Source organism: Mizuhopecten yessoensis, unplaced genomic scaffold (genome assembly GCF_002113885.1).
Source record: "Mizuhopecten yessoensis strain PY_sf001 unplaced genomic scaffold, ASM211388v2 scaffold10447, whole genome shotgun sequence".
Classification (NCBI taxonomy): Eukaryota; Metazoa; Mollusca; class Bivalvia; order Pectinida; family Pectinidae; genus Mizuhopecten; species Mizuhopecten yessoensis.
This window is the reverse complement of record NW_018408551.1, coordinates 1,642,090-1,667,321: the sequence shown is the minus strand read 5'-3', so window position 1 is coordinate 1,667,321 and position 25,232 is coordinate 1,642,090. Positions and strand designations below refer to the sequence as shown.

At 34.6% G+C, this 25,232-nt stretch overlaps 1 protein-coding gene across 1 annotated transcript; it reads right to left on the bottom strand.

Annotated features, from left to right (window-relative positions):
* Window positions 1-23,532: 23,532 nt before the first annotated feature.
* On the bottom strand, window positions 23,533-24,737 carry LOC110460662 (neuropeptide CCHamide-1 receptor-like). The gene has a single exon (XM_021513701.1). It carries the CDS (start codon window positions 24,735-24,737, stop codon window positions 23,586-23,588), a length of 1,152 nt encoding a protein of 383 aa, XP_021369376.1. The 3' UTR covers window positions 23,533-23,585.
* Between the last annotated feature and the right edge of the window lie 495 nt (window positions 24,738-25,232).

Genomic DNA, 25,232 nt, shown 5'->3' with positions numbered 1-25,232 from the left:
TATTCCTAATCTATTCATTTTAAATATTATTTATTTTCTTAAAACTAAAAAAATATATGAATCAGATATGACAGTTTTGTTCCATTTTTCCATCTGATAACAGTTTAATGTTTGAATACAGCATAACCGTATGCTAATAGGAAACGTCATCATACTTTATCACTTAATACAGCGTTACCGTATCCCGATAGGATCATTATACTCCTTCACTTAATATATAACGGTACGTTAGTGTATCCTGCTAGGATCGTGTCACCACACTTCACCACTTAAAACAGCGTTACCGTAATTTGATAGGATCGCGTCATTATACATCATCACCTAAATCAGCTTCACCGTATCCAGATAAGATCGCATCGTCATACCTCATCACTTAATGCAACGTTACTGTATCAAGATAGGATAGCATCGTCATATTTCATCACTTAATGCAGCGTTACTGTATCAAGATAGGATAGCATCGTCATACTTCATCACTGTACACAGCGTTACCGTAATTTGATAGGATCGCGTCATCATATTTCATCACTGTATACAACGTGACCGTAATTTGATAGGATCGCGTCATCATACTTCATCACTGTATACAGCCTGACCGTAATTTGATAGGATCGCGTCATCATACAAAATGTACTTTATCACTTAATGCAGCGTTACCTTACCTCTATACATGTAGGATAGCGTCATCATACTTCATCACTGTATACAGCGTGACCGTAATTTGATAGGATCGCGTCATCGTACTTCATCACCTAATGCTGCATTACCGTACCCTTATAGAATAGCGTCATCATACATCATCACTGTATACAACGTTACCGTAACTTGATAGGATCGCGTCATCATACTTCATCACTTAATGCAGCGTTACCGTACCCCTTTAGGATAACGTCATCATACTTCATCACTGTATACAACGTTACCGTCATTTGAGAGGATAGCGTCATCATACTTCATCACTTAATGCAACGTTACTGTATCCAGATAGGATAGCATCGTCATACCTCATCACTTAATGCAACGTTACTGTATCCAGATAGGATAGCATCCTCATACTTCATCACTGTATACAGCGTTACCGTAATTTGATAGGATCGCGTCATCATACTTCATCACTGTATACAGCCTGACCGTAATTTGATAGGATCGCGTCATCATACAAAATGTACTTTATCACTTAATGCAGCGTTACCGTACCTCTATACATGTAGGATAGCGTCATCATACTTCATCACTGTATACAACGTTACCGTATTTTGATAGGATCGCGTCATCATACTTCATCACTGTATACAGCGTTACCGTAATTTGATAGGATGGCGTCATCATACTTCATCACTGTATACAACGTTACCGTCATTTGATAGGATCGCGTCATCATACTTCATCACAGTATACAACGTTACCGTAATTTGATAGGATCGCATCATCATACTTCATCACTTAGTGCAGCGTTACCATGCCCCGATAGTATCGCGTCATCATACTTCATCACTGTATACAGCGTTACCGTAATTTGATAGGATGGCGTCATCATACTTCATCACTGTATACAGCGTGACCGTAATTTGATAGGATCGCGTCATCATACAAAATGTACTTCATCACTTAATGCAGCGTTACCGTATCCCTTTAGGATAACGTCATCATACCTCATCACTGAGTATGAAAGCAAAAACACTCGTGACATAACACTTGATTTACTTATGACGAGATAAATGTTCCTTGTTCAAAGAGAGTCTTGTCGCTTTGCTTCGAATAACATGGAGAATGCCCGTGCGTCAAACGCTCAAATGACTGCGGTTAATTATTTGGCGCCAATTTGGTTTAAATACGGCTGTTCCGCCAATGTCTTTTCAAGGACGATGTATATATGTACAAAACGCAGTAAATTAATAAATTATTTAAGAACAAATCCATAAAGCCAAACAATTGTTCCATAGTAAAAATATAAATATATGGATTGAACGGCGTCTTTTGAATTTTCATGCCGTATGAACGCACATCGGTTATATCCATATTAAACATGAATCCCGCTATGAATGTAACCGATTTGCGTTCATACATGTACCGGCATGAAAATTAAATTCAAAAACGTCTATCAATCCCTATATACAACGTTACCGTAATTTGATAGGATCGCGACATCATTCTGCCTCACTGTATACAACGTTACCGTTTCCCGAAGCGATCGAATTATCAAGTTTGTTACCCAGTTCATGCCCCCTAAATGATAGCGAGGTGCACCGAGTCTGCCATCACAAGTTTGAGTGTTTTATAAGCACCCCTGTTTGAAAAATAACAGATAATTCGGGAGATGATTATTGAGGTTTGTAAGATACTATTGTCCCGTGTGAAAATATATGAGACTCTTCCACGTGTAATGGAGTTAAATGGATAATTCAATTTGAAGAGATAATCTTTTTGGATAAAGCCAGAGTCTCCACCGACGGGTTTATTAAATTAATGATCCACGAGAACTTAATTCTCTATCAACCTACCATAACATATGAAATATTCTGATTCTTCCATATTCACTATAAACATAAAATGTATATTTTTTTTCTCTAATAATTATTAACTACAGAAATGAAAATGAATTTTCCACCTCCGCAGCACTTAACTACTGTTTACCTGTGGTTCACCTTGCCGTTTTTCATCCTTATAGACGTCATATTTATATATATTATTATTATATTATTAGTGTTCAGACAAGTACAGTTCCCTGATACGTGTACTTTTTATCTCGTTCGTACGACTTTATATTATTTTTTTCATTCCTTAAAAAATGACACGAATACTCTTTCGATATGAAACAATCTGAACACTTTACATTTAATAGATATCTATACAAATTACCCCTAACTGGTGCTTCTCCTACTTATTGTACTCATACACCTTTTGATCGGCCCTTATAAGATAACACCTGTGAACATAGTTTCGTTGTATCTTACATTGGCAAAACTTATTCTTACCTGACCAGTTGCATGTGCAAGAGAGAAAATATCTAACAATGGCGCATCAGGTGACCTCTATTAGGAAGGTGCAAAAATAGAGGCTTTAAGTCAAACTTATTTAGAACCAAAACAACTGACACACTAAAACATTGTGTAATTTCAATGTACTACGTGACGTCATTAAACACGTCTGTTACCTGTAACTGAGCAGGATCAGAGTATCTCTATCTAGGATTGGGATTCTGTAACATCATCCCACTCGAGGTTCGGATGTGACATTAACTTCGCCCAAGACTGTGATAGCCAGGTACATGTATATAATCGGTCGCTTGCGCCTCATTCGTTCGGAAATATCTAATTTTACCATAGTTCACAAGGATCCCGTCTGCGGCCTTGGATTGATGTGGCTTCTTCACTGCTAAATCTATGTTTGAATGCTTCCTTGATGGCAATGTAGCCAATGCTACATGTAATAGAAAAGCATGTGTTACAATATAGATTTTTTTAACGAATGAAGCAAAATCAAATTCTACGTTTTACGACACATTACGAGTGTTGTGAAAGTCGTGCTTCAATTTTTCCATTCAAATTTTATACGCAAGATGTAACGTAAAGGTACCAGACAAATCAAAATATTCAGCACTAGGTATGATGTCTGAGGTACGAGAATAAATTGTCATGTTGATAAGCAGAAGAATAGTACCTGCCGAACCAGAGACTGCAACTGACATCACATCTTGGAAATAAACAGTAATTGAACGGAAGGTTTTTACAAACTGATTTAAATTTTGAGTATACATTGGTATATCGTATTTCTTTCTACTTTTTTTTAATATGTCCCTGGTGTTATGTACATGGTATATATTATATAATAACCATCAATAGAATATCCGGAATTAACCGTTTTTGTGTATTATTGAATTCCGTCTCCGTATCTTGTTTCTATGTTTTGTTGTTTGACTTCCTGTTCCGGAAATAAAATGAAAAGTTGTTCCGATTCATCTCTTAATAAACCTCTTACATCGCAAACCCAGTACACTGGTTATTTGTCCAAAAAATAGGATGGATATCATGTATTTATCACATGTAAGTGTTGCAATCGCAGTACACTACCTACTTCTCGTGTAAATATCTGATATTGGGGATGATTTTTTTTTCTAACGCAAGCTACATGTATGTGCGGACGACATGTCTTTTATACTCTGATTTAAGGTTAAGGGCAGGGAACTGCTGACATTTAAAATTATATCTGAGAAAAACAATCTATTGCGACTAAGAAATTGGGAACTATCTTCTTTTCCGGGAGGATTGACTCTGGTGCGCGCGCCGCATCCTAACATACTCCTCAATGACTAAGCTATTTACAACGTTGCTTATCATTGACATGCTTCTTTGTTTTTTAACAATGGTTCCAATTAGTCTAACAAAATAAGTTCTTAAAATGCAACATCGCTTATAAACTTGAATATTACTTGAATGACGAAATACAGGTTTGACAGGAAACCTTTTGCGAAAGTACATTTATATACTAGTATAACAAGTGAATAATCTCAGTTTCAGAGTTATGAAAAGTTATTTATACACAACCATTAAAAAAAAAACTTTTCATAATCCATACTTACCAACCTGAAGAAAATGTTTAGAAATAACTCAGTTTCAGAGTACTTGAATGTGGTATCGGCAAACTTTACCCAGAGGGAGTGCAATATCTAGGAAGCGACCAACGTAAAACACTATTTGTACAGGTTTAATTGGAGCTAGAGTCATGATAGGTCATATAAAGAAATTGGCAGGAAAAGACGCATTTGAATTAAAATATCAGACTTCAAGTGAACATTTCTATTTTTAGCACAATTAGCAATTTTAATGTTCCGATACCAATGTCTCTTCTGTAGCATATTCTGTCTGTCTGTTACCATCTAAGCCATAACACTATTGTTTTACACTCCCCTGATATGGACGCTCAATCCAGATATATCAGTTTTAATATAATATAACGGGGACAGAAAAGAAAACATAACACTGTACCTGTTGACAAATAAGAAAATGGAACGTGTATCCTTTGGATCCAACCCAGTTTACAGCTGTACATGTGGTCTTCCTTAAGCTTGTCAGATACCGTCCTCTCTACACTTACCAAAGGTAACTTCTTCTCAGCTCCATTTGGTAAAGTTAGACAACTTGGTGATCAAATAGTTCTCTGTTAATGCCGAAGACTTGACGTCAACACAAATATTGCTTTTGTGGAGACGATTCAGAGTTACATTAGAAGATACTAAACGTTCTTATACATGTACACATGTAATATCACGTTTATATATGTTAGGAGGTGGTACTAAACGTTCTAATACATGTACACATGTAATATGACGTTTATATATGTTACGAGGTGGTACTAAACGTTCTTATACAGGTACACATGTGATATCACGATTATATATGTTACGATGTGGGACTAAACGTTCTTATACATATACACATGTAATATCACGTTTATTTATGTTACGATGTGGTACTTAACGTTCTTATACATGTACTCATGTAATATCACGTTTATTTATGTTACGATGTGGTACTAAACATTCTTATGCATGTACACATGTAATATCACGATTAAATATGTTACGATGTGGTACTTAACGTTCTTATACATGTACGCATGTGATATCACGTTTATATACGTTACGGTGGGGTACTAAACGTTCTTATATATGTACACATGTGATATCATGTTTATATATGTTACGATGAGGTACTAAACATTCTTATAAATGTACACATGTAATATCACGTTTATATGTGTTACGAAGTGGTACTAAACGTTCTTATACGTGTACACATGTGATATCACATTTATATATGTTACGATGTGGTACTTAACGTTCTTATACATGTACTCATGTAATATCACGTTTATATATGTTAGGAGGTGGTACTAAACGTTCTTATCCATGTACACATGTACTATCACGTTTATATATGTTACGTTGTGGTACTAAACGTTCTTGTACTTGTACACATGTAATATCACGATTAAATATGTTACGATGTGGTACGAAACATTCTTATACATGTACACAAACATAACACTGTACCTGTTGACAAATAAGAAAATGGAACGTGTATCCTTTGGATCCAACCCAGTTTACAGCTGTACATGTGGTCTTCCTTGTCAGATACCGTCCTCTCTACACTTACCAAAGGCAACTTCTTCTCAGCTCCATTTGGTAAAGTTAGACAACTTGGTGATCAAATAGTTCTCTGTTAATGCCGAAGACTTGACGTCAACACAAATATTGCTTTTGTGGAGACGATTCAGAGTTACATTAGAAGATCCTAAACGTTCTTATACATGGACACATGTAATATTACTTTTATATATGTTACGATGTAGTACCAAACGTTCTTATACATGTACACATGTACTATCACGTTTATATATGTTACGAGGTGGTACTAAACGTTCTTATCCATGTACACATGTACTATCACGTTTATATATGTTAAGATGAGGTACTAAACGATCTTATACATGTACACATGTGATATTACGTTTATATATGTTACGATGGGGTACTAAACGTTCTTATACAGGTACACATGTGATATCACGATTATATATGTTACGATGTGATACTAAACTTTCTTATACATGTACCCATGTGATATCACGTTTATATACGTTACGATGTGGTACTAAAAGTTCTTATACATGTACACATGTATTATCACGTTTTTATATGTTACGATGTGGAACTAAACGTTCTTATACATTTACACATGTAATATCACGTTTATATATATAATATAACGGGGACAGAAAAGAAAACATAACACTGTACCTGTTGACAAATAAGAAAATGGAACGTGTATCCTTTGGATCCAACCCAGTTTACAGCTGTACATGTGGTCTTCCTTGTCAGATACCGTCCTCTCTACACTTACCAAAGGCAACTTCTTCTCAGCTCCATTTGGTAAAGTTAGACAACTTGGTGATCAAATAGTTCTCTGTTAATGCCGAAGACTTGACGTCAACACAAATATTGCTTTTGTGGAGACGATTCAGAGTTAAATTAGAAGATACTAAACGTTCTTATACATTTACACATGTGATATCACGTTATATATGTTACGATGTGGTCCTAAACGTTCTTATACATGGACACATGTAATATTACTTTTATATATGTTACGATGTGATACTAAACTTTCTTATACATGTACCCATGTGATATCACGTTTATATAAGTTACGATGTGGTACTAAACATTCTTATGCATGTACACATGTAATATCACGATTAAATATGTTACGATGTGGTACGAAACATTCTTATACATGTACACAAACATAACACTGTACCTGTTGACAAATAAGAAAATGGAACGTGTATCCTTTGGATCCAACCCAGTTTACAGCTGTACATGTGGTCTTCCTTGTCAGATACCGTCCTCTCTACACTTACCAAAGGTAACTTCTTCTCAGCTCCATTTGGTAAAGTTAGACAACTTGGTGATCAAATAGTTCTCTGTTAATGCCGAAGACTTGACGTCAACACAAATATTGCTTTTGTCGAGACGATTCAGAGTTACATTAGAAGATACTAAACGTTCTTATACATGCACACATTTGATATCACGTTTATATATGTTACGATGTGGTACTAAACGTCCTTATACATGTATACATGTAATATCACGTTTATATATGTTACGATGTGGTACTAAACATTCTTATACATGTACACATGTAATATCACGTTTATATATGTTACGATGTGGTACTAAACGTTCTTATACATGTACACATGTAATATCACGTTTATATATGTTACGATGTGGTACTAAACGTTCTTATACATGTACACATGTAATATCACGTTTATATATGTTACGATGTGGTACTAAACGTTCTTATACATGTACACATGTAATATCACGTTTATATATGTTACGATGTGGTACTAAACGTTCTTATACATGTACACATGTAATATCACGTTTATATATGTTACGATGTGGTACTAAACGTTCTTATACATGTACACATGTGATATCACGTTTATATATGTTACGATGTGGTACTAAACGTTCTTATACATGTACACATGTGATATCACGTTTATATATGTTACGATGTGGTACTAAACGTTCTTATACATGTACACATGTGATATCACGTTTATATATGTTACGATGTGGTACTAAACGTTCTTATACATGTACACATGTGATATCACGTTTATATATGTTACGATGTGGTACTAAACGTTCTTATACATGTACACATGTGATATCACGTTTATATATGTTACGATGTGGTACTAAACGTTCTTATACATGTACACATGTGATATCACGTTTATATATGTTACGATGTGGTACTAAACGTTCTTATACATGTACACATGTGATATCACGTTTATATATGTTACGATGTGGTACTAAACGTTCTTATACATGTACACATGTGATATCACGTTTATATATGTTACGATGTGGTACTAAACGTTCTTATACATGTACACATGTGATATCACGTTTATATATGTTACGATGTGGTACTAAACGTTCTTATACATGTACACATGTGATATCACGTTTATATATGTTACGATGTGGTACTAAACGTTCTTATACATGTACACATGTGATATCACGTTTATATATGTTACGATGTGGTACTAAACGTTCTTATACATGTACACATGTGATATCACGTTTATATATGTTACGATGTGGTACTAAACGTTCTTATACATGTACACATGTGATATCACGTTTATATATGTTACGATGTGGTACTAAACGTTCTTATACATGTACACATGTGATATCACGTTTATATATGTTACGATGTGGTACTAAACGTTCTTATACATGTACACATGTGATATCACGTTTATATATGTTACGATGTGGTACTAAACGTTCTTATACATGTACACATGTGATATCACGTTTATATATGTTACGATGTGGTACTAAACGTTCTTATACATGTACACATGTGATATCACGTTTATATATGTTACGATGTGGTACTAAACGTTCTTATACATGTACACATGTGATATCACGTTTATATATGTTACGATGTGGTACTAAACGTTCTTATACATGTACACATGTGATATCACGTTTATATATGTTACGATGTGGTACTAAACGTTCTTATACATGTACACATGTGATATCACGTTTATATATGTTACGATGTGGTACTAAACGTTCTTATACATGTACACATGTGATATCACGTTTATATATGTTACGATGTGGTACTAAACGTTCTTATACATGTACACATGTGATATCACGTTTATATATGTTACGATGTGGTACTAAACGTTCTTATACATGTACACATGTGATATCACGTTTATATATGTTACGATGTGGTACTAAACGTTCTTATACATGTACACATGTGATATCACGTTTATATATGTTACGATGTGGTACTAAACGTTCTTATACATGTACACATGTGATATCACGTTTATATATGTTACGATGTGGTACTAAACGTTCTTATACATGTACACATGTGATATCACGTTTATATATGTTACGATGTGGTACTAAACGTTCTTATACATGTACACATGTGATATCACGTTTATATATGTTACGATGTGGTACTAAACGTTCTTATACATGTACACATGTGATATCACGTTTATATATGTTACGATGTGGTACTAAACGTTCTTATACATGTACACATGTGATATCACGTTTATATATGTTACGATGTGGTACTAAACGTTCTTATACATGTACACATGTGATATCACGTTTATATATGTTACGATGTGGTACTAAACGTTCTTATACATGTACACATGTGATATCACGTTTATATATGTTACGATGTGGTACTAAACGTTCTTATACATGTACACATGTGATATCACGTTTATATATGTTACGATGTGGTACTAAACGTTCTTATACATGTACACATGTGATATCACGTTTATATATGTTACGATGTGGTACTAAACGTTCTTATACATGTACACATGTGATATCACGTTTATATATGTTACGATGTGGTACTAAACGTTCTTATACATGTACACATGTGATATCACGTTTATATATGTTACGATGTGGTACTAAACGTTCTTATACATGTACACATGTGATATCACGTTTATATATGTTACGATGTGGTACTAAACGTTCTTATACATGTACACATGTGATATCACGTTTATATATGTTACGATGTGGTACTAAACGTTCTTATACATGTACACATGTGATATCACGTTTATATATGTTACGATGTGGTACTAAACGTTCTTATACATGTACACATGTGATATCACGTTTATATATGTTACGATGTGGTACTAAACGTTCTTATACATGTACACATGTGATATCACGTTTATATATGTTACGATGTGGTACTAAACGTTCTTATACATGTACACATGTGATATCACGTTTATATATGTTACGATGTGGTACTAAACGTTCTTATACATGTACACATGTGATATCACGTTTATATATGTTACGATGTGGTACTAAACGTTCTTATACATGTACACATGTGATATCACGTTTATATATGTTACGATGTGGTACTAAACGTTCTTATACATGTACACATGTGATATCACGTTTATATATGTTACGATGTGGTACTAAACGTTCTTATACATGTACACATGTGATATCACGTTTATATATGTTACGATGTGGTACTAAACGTTCTTATACATGTACACATGTGATATCACGTTTATATATGTTACGATGTGGTACTAAACGTTCTTATACATGTACACATGTGATATCACGTTTATATATGTTACGATGTGGTACTAAACGTTCTTATACATGTACACATGTGATATCACGTTTATATATGTTACGATGTGGTACTAAACGTTCTTATACATGTACACATGTGATATCACGTTTATATATGTTACGATGTGGTACTAAACGTTCTTATACATGTACACATGTGATATCACGTTTATATATGTTACGATGTGGTACTAAACGTTCTTATACATGTACACATGTGATATCACGTTTATATACATGTATGTTACGATGTGGTGTGTTACCTGTATGCGGATTCTACTGTTAGGTTAAGAATTGCATGTTACCGAAATCGTTTGAGATTTTTTATTTGTTCAATAAAACATTCCGAAATGAAATATATCGATATGGGAAAAATCTGTGTTCTTTATCGGGTTTGTAGCCAGATTCATTCCAGGCCTTAGTTCTCAGTCGAGTTCACAGATTAAGATAGCTGTGCTATAGCTTCATAGATATATTTCATTAATCAGAGAAGTGATTTTTTTTAATTACAATACGATATCTTAGAATAATTGATATAGGTATATTAATTGAACAAAAACTTCTTTGCACCAAACAGTCATGTTGACAATGACGTTTGTAGAAATGTTAAACTATTCTAAAATAACATACATGTTGTAGCTGTGTTATGGTGAAGACGAGCCATGCCAGACTGGCCGACATTCAATACCAATACCAATAAATGTCAATAAATGTCAAAATAACTACGATGTATGCAGCAAAGTGTCGTGTTTAAGCTACAGACTATTGTGATATTATAAGAAAATAGAAACAGAAATCTGTTTGTTGTCTCTCTATATATATGTTAAGATGCTATTCTACATTCGTGAAACGCTATCTTTTTCTAACGTATCGCTGAGCGATCGCGAGAGGCCTCGTATATCTCCTTAAATTAGTCACTCACGATAACCGACTTAAAGAAGTGTATATATGCATGTGTTTATACCTCTATACGAACGTGCCTTAATTATAAATTAGAGTGAAAGATGAAATGTATACTGATAATATGGGACAGTTCGGGGTAAGTGGCTTTATCTTCATTAAGAAACCCACCAGAAGCCAACAGCCATTTAATAATAGATTATCTACTGGGATATAAACAGTAAGCGTGTTATTCTTAAGAGGTTACACCCCACCACCTGGTGAAGATAGCCAAAGTCTGGTCAGTTTTCTACAGATAACTTAACAATTGTATAAAGAAATTTCACACTGTTCCTCATAATTGCACAAATCAAATAACTCTTTAAACAAAATAGGTGATAGGAATGATCGGTTTTCAAAACTGATGATATTTCAGCAAGCAAGTATTGAGTGATTTATTCCTTTCATATTATTGCGGTAAAATGTACCAAACAAATCAGTATCAACGTCCTGTCGTGATGCTGGCCAAGATGTAAATCTCAAGCCTGTTTATAATCGGCGTTCATACAAAACAACTACATTTTACGGCTTTTCCCTTTCCCCCCACACACCATGATATTTTATGTGACTTGTTTCCTACATAGTGAGAACGTTTTACCTGACTGTACTCCAAGAGTCGTTAAGTCTGTTTTGGTTTCTTTGTTTGAATGTTTATCGCTATACAGTGATTCCCTGCGAATGGATAGAGCGATGTACACATGTTGTGTATTAAAGAACATAAAAGACAGAATATAAAGATAAACAGTATAAGTTACAAATCTTATATACATCTATAAAATGCATGATTTACAATAATACTCGAACATTTTAAATTTAATTATTTATATAAGATAACTAGGTATTCTTAATTAATGCTATTTTTTTCTATAACAATTTCATCATTTTACATTGTTTATACAGCTATTACTGAAAGATTATTTTACATCTTCTTTACTTAACAAATTTGAAAATATTAGGGTTATTCTAAAAAACAGGTTTGTCAAATATGTAAAAGTACCGATTACTACTCAAATACGATGTGTAAGGATTAGGCATTCCTATCAATTTTCTTGTCAAATATGATGGCCGATTTAGATCTACATGTAGATTAGTTAGGACCACGATAGCATCTTTATCATGTTTATTCCATCAAAAATCTTAACTGTAAGTGAAATTGTGCAAATACGTCAGTCATATTTCTAGTACATACCGCGGACATACCACTTAACACCAAACTTGTATAATGTAACTGCACTCTTTCGTCACATCCTGACAGTTGAGATTCTGGTATCACGGGAGGCAATAGGTGTGAGAATTTATCGTTTTAAAGCTGGAGTTAAATCAGTCAGTAAGTTCTGTTTTACCCTGTGTCAGATGATATCCTGAATCTAATTGCTGGTTGAACGATAATAATTTCTTTTTTTATGTAAATGAAAAGTTAGCAGCATATTTTAAGTACATTTTAGGAATATTCAGATATAAAATAAATTCTGTCAATCTGATAAATGTGATGTCTTACACCCAGTTTAATATGTCAAATTGGTGCCTTTCACTGTTAAAATTAAAATTTGTGTAATCTAGCAAATTTCATTAGGTAGTGGTGCCCGAGTTCACGCTACTGATCATGTCACTCTACTGCGCTAAACCCGTGCTTAAGGTGTTCCGTGGATATTGATCTACCGTTTCAAAAGTATAGGTATCAAATAAAAAAAACATTTAATTGATCAGCAATAATGTTTGCTTTCTGTTTTTTTTGCTCTATGCTATTCTATTTACGACTTTGTTAAACAATGTTAAATGCATGTACATAGTAAAATTGATGTCAGCTCTTTCTGCGAGCATTGTTTGTGTTTTAGTGTTTCATTAAACGACTTGTTAAAGTATATAAAGCATATGGATAAGTGTGTCATAATACAGTGGTTATCATAACCAGGTCAGTAATATCAGTGACTAGTATGTGTATCAAAATCATCACAATTAACTTAATAATAATAATCACTATAAGATGGATAATTAATAACCAAAATCAGGGGAAGCATTATACCTGTATAAGGTGTCCCTATTTGGTGTATCATAATAAACCCTTTAATTCTATAATCCTTTCTATCCGCGTAAGAACGTGATGACCATATTAACATCGTTCAGTGAAAGTGATTAACAGTTCCCTTCAGTCGTGCTTCGTCCCGTCATATACTGAAAATAAACTAATTTCAGAAGATATGATATAGAGGTTACATATGAACATTTTTAGGTTTATCATTAGGTTATTTCTGCATGTAAAGAGGCATATACTGCCTAATGTAAGGACTCTATGTAAATGTGCTGATATACCCTGTGTTATTGGGAGCTCCAGGTCTATGTGGATGTGCTGATTTACTATGTGTTATTGGGAGCGACAGGTCTATGTGGATGTGCTGATGTACCCTGTGTTATTGGGAGCTCCAGATCTATGTGGATGTGCTGATATACTGTGTTATTGTGAGCTCCAGGGCTATGTGGATGTGCTGATATACTATGTGTTAATGGGAGCTCCAGGCCTTGTAGATGTGCTGGTATACTATGTGTTATCGGTAGCTCCAGGTCTATGTGGATGTGCTGATATACTGTGTTATTGTGAGCTCCAGGGCTATGTGGATGTGCTGATATACTATGTGTTAGTGGGAGCCCCAGGTCTATGTGGATGTGCTGATTTACTATGTGTTATTGGAAGCTCCAGATCTATGTGGATGTGCTGATATACTGTGTTATTGGGAGCTCCAGGTCTTTGTGGATATGCTGATATACTATGTGTTATTGGGAGCTCCAGATCTATGTGGATGTGCTGATATACTGTGTTATTGTGAGCTCCAGGTCTATGTGGATGTGCTGATATACTGTGATATTGGGAGCTCCAGGTCTATGTGGATGTGCTTGATATAGAGGTTACATATGAACATTTTTAGGTTTATCATTAGGTTATTTCTGCATGCAAAGAGGCATATACTGCCTAATGTAAGGACTCTATGTAAATGTGCTGATATACCCTGTGTTATTGGGAGCTCCAGATCTATGTTGATGTGCTGATATACTTTGTGTTATTGGGAGCTCCAGTTCTATGTGGATGTGCTGATATACCCTGTGTTATTGGGAGCTCCATGTCTATGTGGATGTGCTGATTTACTACGTGTTATTGGAAGCTCCAGATCTATGTGGATGTGCTGATATACTGTGTTATTGTGAGCTCCAGGGCTATGTGGATGTGCTGATATACTATGTGTTAATGGGAGCTCCAGGTCTTTGTGGATGTGCTGATATACTATGTGTTATTGGGACCTCCAGGTCTATGTGGATGTGCTGATATACTGTGTTATTGTGAGCTCCAGGTCTATGTGGATGTGCTGATATACTTTGTGTTATTGCGAGCTCCAGGTCTATGTGGATGTGCTGATATACCATGTGTTATTGGGAGCTCCAGGTATATGTGGATGTGCTGATATACTATGTGTTATTAGGAGCTCCAGGTCTTTGTGGATGTGCTGATATACTGTGTTATTGGGAGCTCCAGGTCTTTGTGGATATGCTGATATACTATGTGTTATTGGGAGCTCCAGGTCTATGTAGATGTGCTGATTTACTATGTGTTATTGGGAGCTCCAGTTCTATGTGGATGTGCTGATATACTATGTGTTAATGGGAGCTCCAGGCCTTGTAGATGTGCTGGTATACTATGTGTTATTGGTAGCTCCAGGTCTATGTGGATGTGCTGATATACTATGTGTTATTGGGAGCTCCAGGTCTATGTGGATGTGCTGATATACTATATGTTAATGGGAGCTCCAGGTCTATGTGGATGTGCTGATATACTATATGTTATTGGGAGTTCCAGGTCTATGTGGATGTGCTGATATACTATGTGTTATTGGGAGCTCCAGGTCTATGTGGATATGCTGATATACTATGTGTTATTGGGAGCTCCAGGTCTTTGTGGATGTGCTGATATACTGTGTTATTGGGAGCTCCAGGTCTATGTGGATGTGCTGATATACTCTGTGTTATTAGGAGCTCCAGGTCTTTGTGGATGTGCTGATATACTGTGTTTTTGGGAGCTCCAGATCTATGTGGATGTGCTGATATTCTACGTGTTATGGGGAGCCCCAACGGTTTTGTCCAAATGTAGAGGTGTTTATTGGTAACACGATGTTTCAGCAGATGTGTTGTCTAGACTAAACTCTAAAATTTAGTATTTTTGCCATAATCGTCACCTGACGATAAGTGAGCCTCGACGTTTGTTGGTCAATAAAGTATTTGGTTTTGATACAGTTCATACGTTTCTGTGTACGTTTTATCATTTCTCCTTAGAAAAACATAGTAACAAAAAATCAAAGAATATGTGTTTTTAATCCATGTTCTTGACGATGACGTGTGAACACATATTCGGCATTGCTTCCTCTCCCATGCTCCCTTTTCAGTCTGTACAATGTACTCAATGTATTTGATTTGTAAACCGCGGTTTGGTAGTAATAAGTGAAATATTTCTGTAAAAAAACAGGTATTGCTCCAATCTACGAAGAGGACTCAATATCTATGGTCATACAATGATTGAGCTTTCGATGGACCGATGTTGAGGCCAGTATTATCTCTTTACAAGTGTAAGAATGCCACATATGGTAGATCAAGATCGGCTTCCCGGTTAACAATTTCGCACAGCTCTCCTGCATTGCTCCAGTCGACCCAGATGCTACAATTGGTTCCTGAGTAATAGTGGATCTACCGATGGACAGGCATTTAAGAATCTTCAGTTAAATTTAAATCTTAATTGAACTTTTACATGCATATACTTGTAATATGGTCATGCTCACCAAACATATATTGTTTCCAGATGAAAGCTGTATTCTATTGACATTGGAAATTTGGACCAAAGTCAAGGTCTACTTCATGTTCTTGGGGCTTGGTGCATAAATCTAACTTGCTTCAGTATTAGTATCCATTTTGCTCTTCTATCGAGATAGCAAATCTTACATTGGAACATTCGGCGTGTCGAGTTTGTTTGCTACTACACGCCATACAAAGCTGAAAGGAGGCATTCTATCTCTTGTTTTAAGGCGTAAGATGACACAAATGCATAAGTATTAGCTGTTTAGGAGCCTCTTTTATTATAAGAACGACAAAGGTCAGGAAGAGATATACTTTGAATACAATTGTGAGGAGAAGTAAAATTCTTAATGTTCCTTCATCGACATTGTTGAGTTCTGTGGCAGCAAGATCTCCTAGCATGCTGTTGACTTGGGGGAAAACGGTACCCCTCCCATTGAAGAATTGCCTTTGTTTTCATAAGAAGGTTGAATTTATCGCAGAACTTATTAGGACACTCTGCAAGGAGTTTTTGACCACGTTAATTTTATATAAGACCATATGTTTATCTAACACCCCATCATATTCTACTTGCACTGTTTCTATGTTCTTCATGCAAATGTTATAATTGTTGCCTTAGTTTCATCGATTCTGAATACGCATAACAGTTTTGCTCTTAAGTGTTCTCAGATACACAGTCAAATATCATGTGCAATACAAGTTTTGCTTCAGTCAACCCAGCAACTGTAACAGGGTTCCTGGTTTTTTCTGTTGGACTCTGGCGCGCTTACCTTAGGCAGTACTCGGCCAGCATTCGTAAAACCGTTTCCATCTTCAACCACAATAATCCGTTTGAACCAACAGGTTTTTTTAAGACACCGATTCTAGTGGCGTAATAAGGAAATTGGATTCAATAAGTGATGTATATATGATAGATTCAAATGTGTTCAAAATAGATAAACATAAGAAAACACTTTTCGACACAAATACCTTTTTATTTATGTATTTATAATTCACATGAAATTGGTATATTTATGATAATCTACAAGTTCATAAACAGAAAAAAATCTCATTGGTTGGTCGAAAAACTTTTTTTTAATATACCAAACAGTAACTTCCTTTTAGCTTATCTCACATATTTTTGACCGCATTTCAAAATTATTTGGTCTTAGGATAAAGTTTTGAATGTAATGAATTTAGATCATTCTGTTTTAGTATTTCTGATATTTGATTACCACTACAAGGTTTGATATTGATGGTTATATTTTCTTGTCGTAATGCTGGTCGTAAAATATTTCTTTACACATTATGTTTTTTCATGATGTGAATATGCATATGTTTTAATAATTCGGATGAAAAAGCCGAGTAAAAATACAGCATGCTGAAATAAGATTTGTTCATGCTAATGCGTTTGTGTCGTAAACGCCTGTACAAAAATAGGCGACTTTAACTAGACCTACAACTACCTCACCTAACTCATCGATAATCTCACATCTCCCGAATGCTCAATACCACAAGCGGTCAAATATCATACATTTAAATTTGATTCATATATTTATTACCAAATATTACTTTAATTATCTGTGTGTTATGGTCATCTTTCAAGTTAAAATATAAATATATTGTTTAAATAATCAAGTTATTTATTTCAAATGCCTTTTTCATTGAATGGGATGTCTTTTATGTTCCCGTCGTCTCAATGTCTTTGTGGTTATATCTCCGATAATCATTTCCTAAACATTTGCGCTATGGTTGTTTACCTTTTAAATTTCTGACCTTTTGATCCTAATATTCCCTTCTTCATGATCTAAATGGTTTATCAAATGTGATAACTATTAAAATATATATAATATTGTAAACAAATGATAAACACACAATTAATTATCCACCTGACAACAAATAACATTTTCACAGCTACACTTGTAAATGGTTTTAATTGACAAATACATTGTACACAATTATTTGTTAAACCTGTCATTATGCAAATGCTATATTCGTACGACATAAAAAAAAGCCCAAAGATTTAACAGGAGCCATATGGATAGGTGACTCGATCATTTTCGCCTCTATTTTATTGGGAAGTCATTCATTTTGTCAGACGCCTCTCAAGTTCCTATCGTTTTTTGTATCGATTTTGGATTCCGACTTCGTCATTGGGTGTTGACTATCTTTAGTCTATTTCCTTTCCTTTTTAAATTTCACCTTATCAGATATATAGGTTTTCTTTATATTTATTTCAAATATGTTCCGAACAGATAAATTCGGTTATATATTAATGTTGCAAGTATCAGGATATGATGATGTCATTACAACTGACAACGTCGTTCAAACTAACTTGTATTTTTGGTAGCGGACGACAACTCTGTTTTCATGAGCGAGCAACAAATATATCACTTGACCTGAATCTTACATTTACGAATGAAAAATGATTAAAGGAAGCCGAAGTCAATATAAAATAGATAACCAACAGAATCCAGGAGAGGAAAACACTAAAGAAATTTTGTTATTGGAACAAACATACAAAATGGAGGCTGAAACATCTGTCCCAGAAGGATAAATACTGTTTTCATTCCATATGGCACCTGCTATGATGTTACTTGTCAAACCAAGAGACAGAATTCTTTAGAAGACAGACAATTACAACACAACAATATCAATACAATATTATGGCATATGAAAACAAACTTCGACTTTGATATTGACTGACAATATTAATGTATGTAAACGTACAATCAATTATATTACACGTTATCTTGTAAAAAAGTTAGAAAAAGTGAAATATTTACAAAGAGATAATAATATAAATACACATACAGTTATAATACCATTTAGGGTCTGGCCAAGAATTCTTAAACAGTATATGACAATATTACCAAAGCAGATAAACTATGTAATATTAACAATTGTAAGATACTATTACAGTTTTTGCTCTAGTTATGTCCTGTTCGGATGGTATATTTGACAGAGTTTCTTGCAATCGATATCATGCGTTACTATGGTATATCAGTCACAGTTTCTTGCCATAGATACCACACATTCCTATGATATATCTGTCACTGTTTCTTGCCATCGATATCACGCATTCTTATGGTATATCTGTCACAGTTATCACGCATTCTTATGGTATATTTGTCACAGTTATCACGCATTCTTATGGTATATCTGTCACCGCCAAAGATATCATGCGTTACAATGGTATATCAGTCACAGTTTCTTGCCATCGATAACACGCATTCCTATGGTATATCTGTCACAGTTATCACGCGTTCTTATGGTATATCTGTCACAGTTATCACGCGTTCTTATGGTATATATGTCACCGCCAAAGATGTCACGAGTTCTTATGGTACATCTGTCACAGTTATCACGCGTTCTTATGGTATATATGTCACCGCAAAAGATATCATGCGTTACTATGGTACATCTGTCACAGTTATCACGCATTATAATGGTATATCTGTCACCGCCAAAGATATCATGCGTTACTATGGTATATCTGTCACAGTTATCAAGCGTTCTTATGGTATATCTGTCACAGTTATCACGCATTATTATGGTATATCTGTCACCGCCAAATATATCATGCGTTACTATGGTATATCAGTCACAGTTTCTTGCCATCGATACCACGCATTCCTATGGTATATCTGTCACAGTTATCACGCGTTCTTATGGTATATCTGTCACCGTCAAAGATGTCATGCGTTACTATGGCACATCTGTCACCGCCAAAGATGTCATGCGTTACTATAGCATATCTGTCACCGCCAATGAGATGTCATGCGTTACTATGGCATATCTGTCACCGCCAAAGAGATGTCATGCGTTACTATGGCACATCTGTCACCTCCAAAGAGATGTCATGCGTTACTATGGTATATCTGTCACCTCCAAAGATGTCATGCGTTCAGATGGGATATTTGTCACTGTTGAACCAACGGCATAACACATTTATTATAGTTCCCTTACTCGTTTAGATGGCACGATGTTCAAATTGATATGAAAAAAAAGTGAGTGTCACATTCTAATGAAAAATCAATAAAGACGGTACATATAATTTGGGTACACATATGTTGGGTGAAAATGTGACAATTAACATTGATATAGGTATACAAGGTTCGTAAATGAATTTGATTATTACATTAAAAAAATCACAGAATCACAGGAAATATTAAGAAAAATATTATTTGGCAAAAATCTAAAAAAATTATGATAATTCTTCCTTTGATAGCACATTTCCCTAGCAATGATAGCTATCGTTGGTAAGATTTTGTTTCAAATCGATTTCATAAAAAAATCGATTTAAAACTGTTTTCAGTTTTGTCATATGATGGCATATCGTGGTGCTACCAAAGCATTCTGTAATGTGATTATTTGAATATGAAATACAAAAACAAAAACAAAAGAAGAACAAGAAGAAGAAAACCTCCTTTTCATGACAAATTAAAGATTAATTAATCTCTGAATTGAAAAATGTGTTTTGACGAATGTTGGCATCGGTTCACGAACAGTTTCATGTTTAGACACGATAATGTAATTTGATCCAATCAAATTGTTAGTCAAAATGGCATAGGCTGAAAATCTCGCCTACACACTGATGTGTATAAGTATTCACTAAGACACTTAGCTGAAGTGCAAAAAGCATCCGTTTGACAGTTATGTTGTCTGTTAAATACATACAGTATTATATTATATGTATTTCTTTAAAATTTCTTTGATGCTTGCATAATCACAATCTGTAAACGATTTCTAAATATAATTTGATGAAAGCTTTCATTTGTTGTTTGCTGCAGAAAAACCCCCATCTGTTTGAATATGGTCATGTTGCAATACAAACATATATTTCAAATGATACATTTAAGCATAAACACTTATACCAAATATCAGGTTGATTATTGTTAACTTACATGTACCAATAACACTTTTGAAATTCAATATTTACATGAATATCAATTACAGCATGTAATAAAACACAACATTTTCTCTACGACATTTACTTTGATTATTTACAAATGTTTAGTCAATAACTTTTTACTATGTAATCCTTTCAGTGCATGGTCTGACAACATCTGTAATGATCCATGTTAAAATATGATTGACGTTGGGTTTGAATGTGGTTTATACCACTTAACATGGAAGAGAGTTTTGCTAGATTACTACACATCACAAACATACATCGAGTTAAATTCTTCGGCGATTTTGACGTAAAAATGTACCGTTTTTTATGTCTTTTTGGAAGCAGTCAAAACTGTTGTCTTGAAATGTCATGAAAACTGCTGCCCTACAATGCTATGCCGAGGGCAAAAATTCTCCAGATCCCGGCAAGCAAAGAAAGGCAATGATTTTGACATATTAGGCATGCATTTCATTGATTAAAAAGGGATTAATATAACAATAATACATAAAAAGCATTTAAATAGTACTGATCTAAGTCTCAAAAGGCTCTTATCACGCACCGACAGCAAAAACCGGAGCATACTTATATGCATGAAACTGTTTGCGAAGTAATAGTTCACGGTTTCCGCATTTATATGGAATACATCCATTTAAATTTAACATAAGGTAACTATGATCTCACTGATAAAATAAAACGGAACAAAATAAAATGAACGTACAACATTTGTAATATATATGTGTATATACATATATTCGTTATAATGTTTAATAAAATTCAATACCAAATAGAACATATTTGTAATATTTTCGAATCACAAAAATTTAACTACATTGTACAATGCAAATTGGTATATATTTCAATATAAACACGACATGATTAAACATTGCTCAAGACCACAGCCATGCAAAATATAATTTTTACAATATCATAAAGTCGAATAAAAAATGAACAACATTGTAACACGTTGGCCAACTACAATTATTTATATGGTACTTTGGTAAAACCAGTCTTCATTTAGTATCAGTTTTAAGAGTATATATACATGCATATTTACATACGTGACAAGTTTTAATTGCTAAGGAGGATGAAATAATGGGTTAGAATACATAGAGAATGATACATGCCTTTTTCCATATCACACCCAGTATCAACCCGAGACTCCAATATCAGCCCAAGGGCCGAAGGCCCGCGGGCTGATATTGGTCGAGGGTTGATACTGGGTGTGATATGGAAAAAGGCGTGTTTTATTCTGTTTATTACATACTTACTAATAAAAACTATTATCTTATGATTTATTTTCATTTTTGAAATATTGAAAAAAGATTTTTTTTCCAAATGGAGTGTGATATGGGTTTTGCGGGCTGATATGGGTTTTGGGGTGTGATACGGCGGGGGCTGATACGGGTTTTGGGGTGTGATACGGCGAGGGCTGATATGGGTTAGAGCAATTGTGTCGTATCACATATACAAAAAACCCGTATTTATTAGTAAGTATGTAATAAAAGTAAATAATCATCCAAACCAGAGGTTGTGCGTGATACCGAGAACAAATCTTCACACTAGGTTAAAAATACCCTAACATCACAATACATATTACTAAACACATTGAGAAGTAGTGTATTCAGAAGCAAACTCTATATTAAAATTATTATGTTTAAAAGATAAATAGACATAACCATATCATTTTTAAAAGACTAACATCTGAAAATTACGTTTCCTGTTTAAATGAGATCAACTTAAAGACAAAAGCAGTCTTTAAAGGACGGAACTAACGAGTTAATCATTGAAAGCGTAACATTTAAACTTTGTATAGAAATGAAGGCAAAAATACATCAGACGAAATCAAAACACATTTACTTCAAACATAAGAAAAAATATACAACGAGTCCTTATGTATCAAATATAAGTTTGAATTAAATACACCTTTTGTAATTTTGTTCATTACAAATTAGAAATTTGAATTGTGTTACTTTAATCCATTACTATAGAAAAATATTAGGAACCTTCCATGACAGAAAAATATGTTTGTAAATTCCAAAACGATATATTTATATAGTGACTTTTCATTAAATAATTAAATGACCAAAAACTACTGACATGAATGTTTTAAATTAGTTGAAATATATTTAAGAAAAATCGAATGTACATTGTTTAAACCTCACAGCTATTTTTGCGGTCATGCGCCATTGTTGTTAGCACAATGGTTTGTTTGGCACCACTGGTGCAATCTTCAAACACTTCCGGTCGATAGGAAGTCGATTTACACCAGTCACATGATGAAACAAAATGGCGGAAACCAGAGTCGAAAAGCAAAAATGCCAACGGATTGATACCGGAGTTGGCGAACATTAAACAAAATCCTGTAATTTTAAAAACATTCCAAAAGTGACTAAATTGTCCTGGCACGAAATGGAACCATATCAAAAAAATATGTCTTGGTAACCAGCAAAGTACAAACATAGCTACAAGAAACATGACAAGAATAGCTACTATCTTTCTATGTCTGGCCATTTTTTGTCCATAATCTTGACTAACGTTTGATTCTGAATTGAGAGGAATGGCTCCATTGCTGTTTATCGAATGTCCATTGCGGTCAGTTTTCAATAGTGTCAAAACAATCATGATATAGAATGGCGTCAGAATAAGTAGCGGTAGAACGAACAGGAACAGGAGCTTAACAATAGTTAGAGTCTGCGCATAGAGTTCGGACCAGGTAGGACGATACAGAAAGCAGAACTCCAGTGATCCAGGCTCCCCTATGACAATGTTAGCTGACACCAAGTCTGGTATGGCCAATATCAAAGCAAATATCCAAATCAAAATAATGACTATCAGAGTCTTTTTATTTCTCCCCGATGGCTCAGCTACTGACAATATAAGGTAACGTTCAATACTTAGTGCCGTTATTGAAAATATAGTGACACCTGTACAAAGAGTTTGTACAAATTCACTTAGTTTACATATTGTCTCTCCAAAAGGCCATTCAACAGTAGTGTAAATTGTTGAAATAAAGGGCAGAGCTACTGTGATCATGACGATGTCCCCTGCCGCCAAATTTACCACGTAGCAATTGTGAGGCGTATTCAAACGCCTTTTGCGTAGGACATAGTATAAAAGAAATAAATTACCTATGATGCCGATGACGAAAACAACGCCAAAACACAGTGGAACGATCACAGCTTCCGGTCCGGAATGAGCCTCCTGGGTCCCGTTCATCACAGTAACCATTCTTGAATACCGCTTTGTGCAATTTTCCAAATCATCCAGAGTTTTATTGCAGAACGTCTCCAGCTTTTCTTCCATTTTCTCACAATTAGAATAACAAAGTCTTCTGGTGTTGCTTACTTCTCTGGAAATGTTCACCAATTATAAAACAGATTGGTTTAAAAAGTTCAGTTTTTTTTTCCAAAACAGGATTTTTTTCTTCAGTACATGTCGTACTTAGTTCAATAGTTTATAGTCCAGAACAATTTCTGCACGAGAAAAAAACCTCCCTCTGATTGTCCTTCAATCAATGCTATATTATGCTAGACGTTTTACCTCCTCAAATATTGCATTTATGGTATCCGATAAATGTGGACACTTGTTCGTGCGTGCATCGTCCACATACAAACAGGTTACCCCGCCAGTATACGTAAACTGTATATATACGCATGCTAAATCTACTGCGTGCCACTATAACACAGTATACGGTAAAGCAGAAGTTTTGATTAAAGCCCTGTCGAGTTTCTTGGACTATATATTAAAGAAATGCTATAGACTTACTAGCAAGCGATATATATTAACGCTCAATTCGTA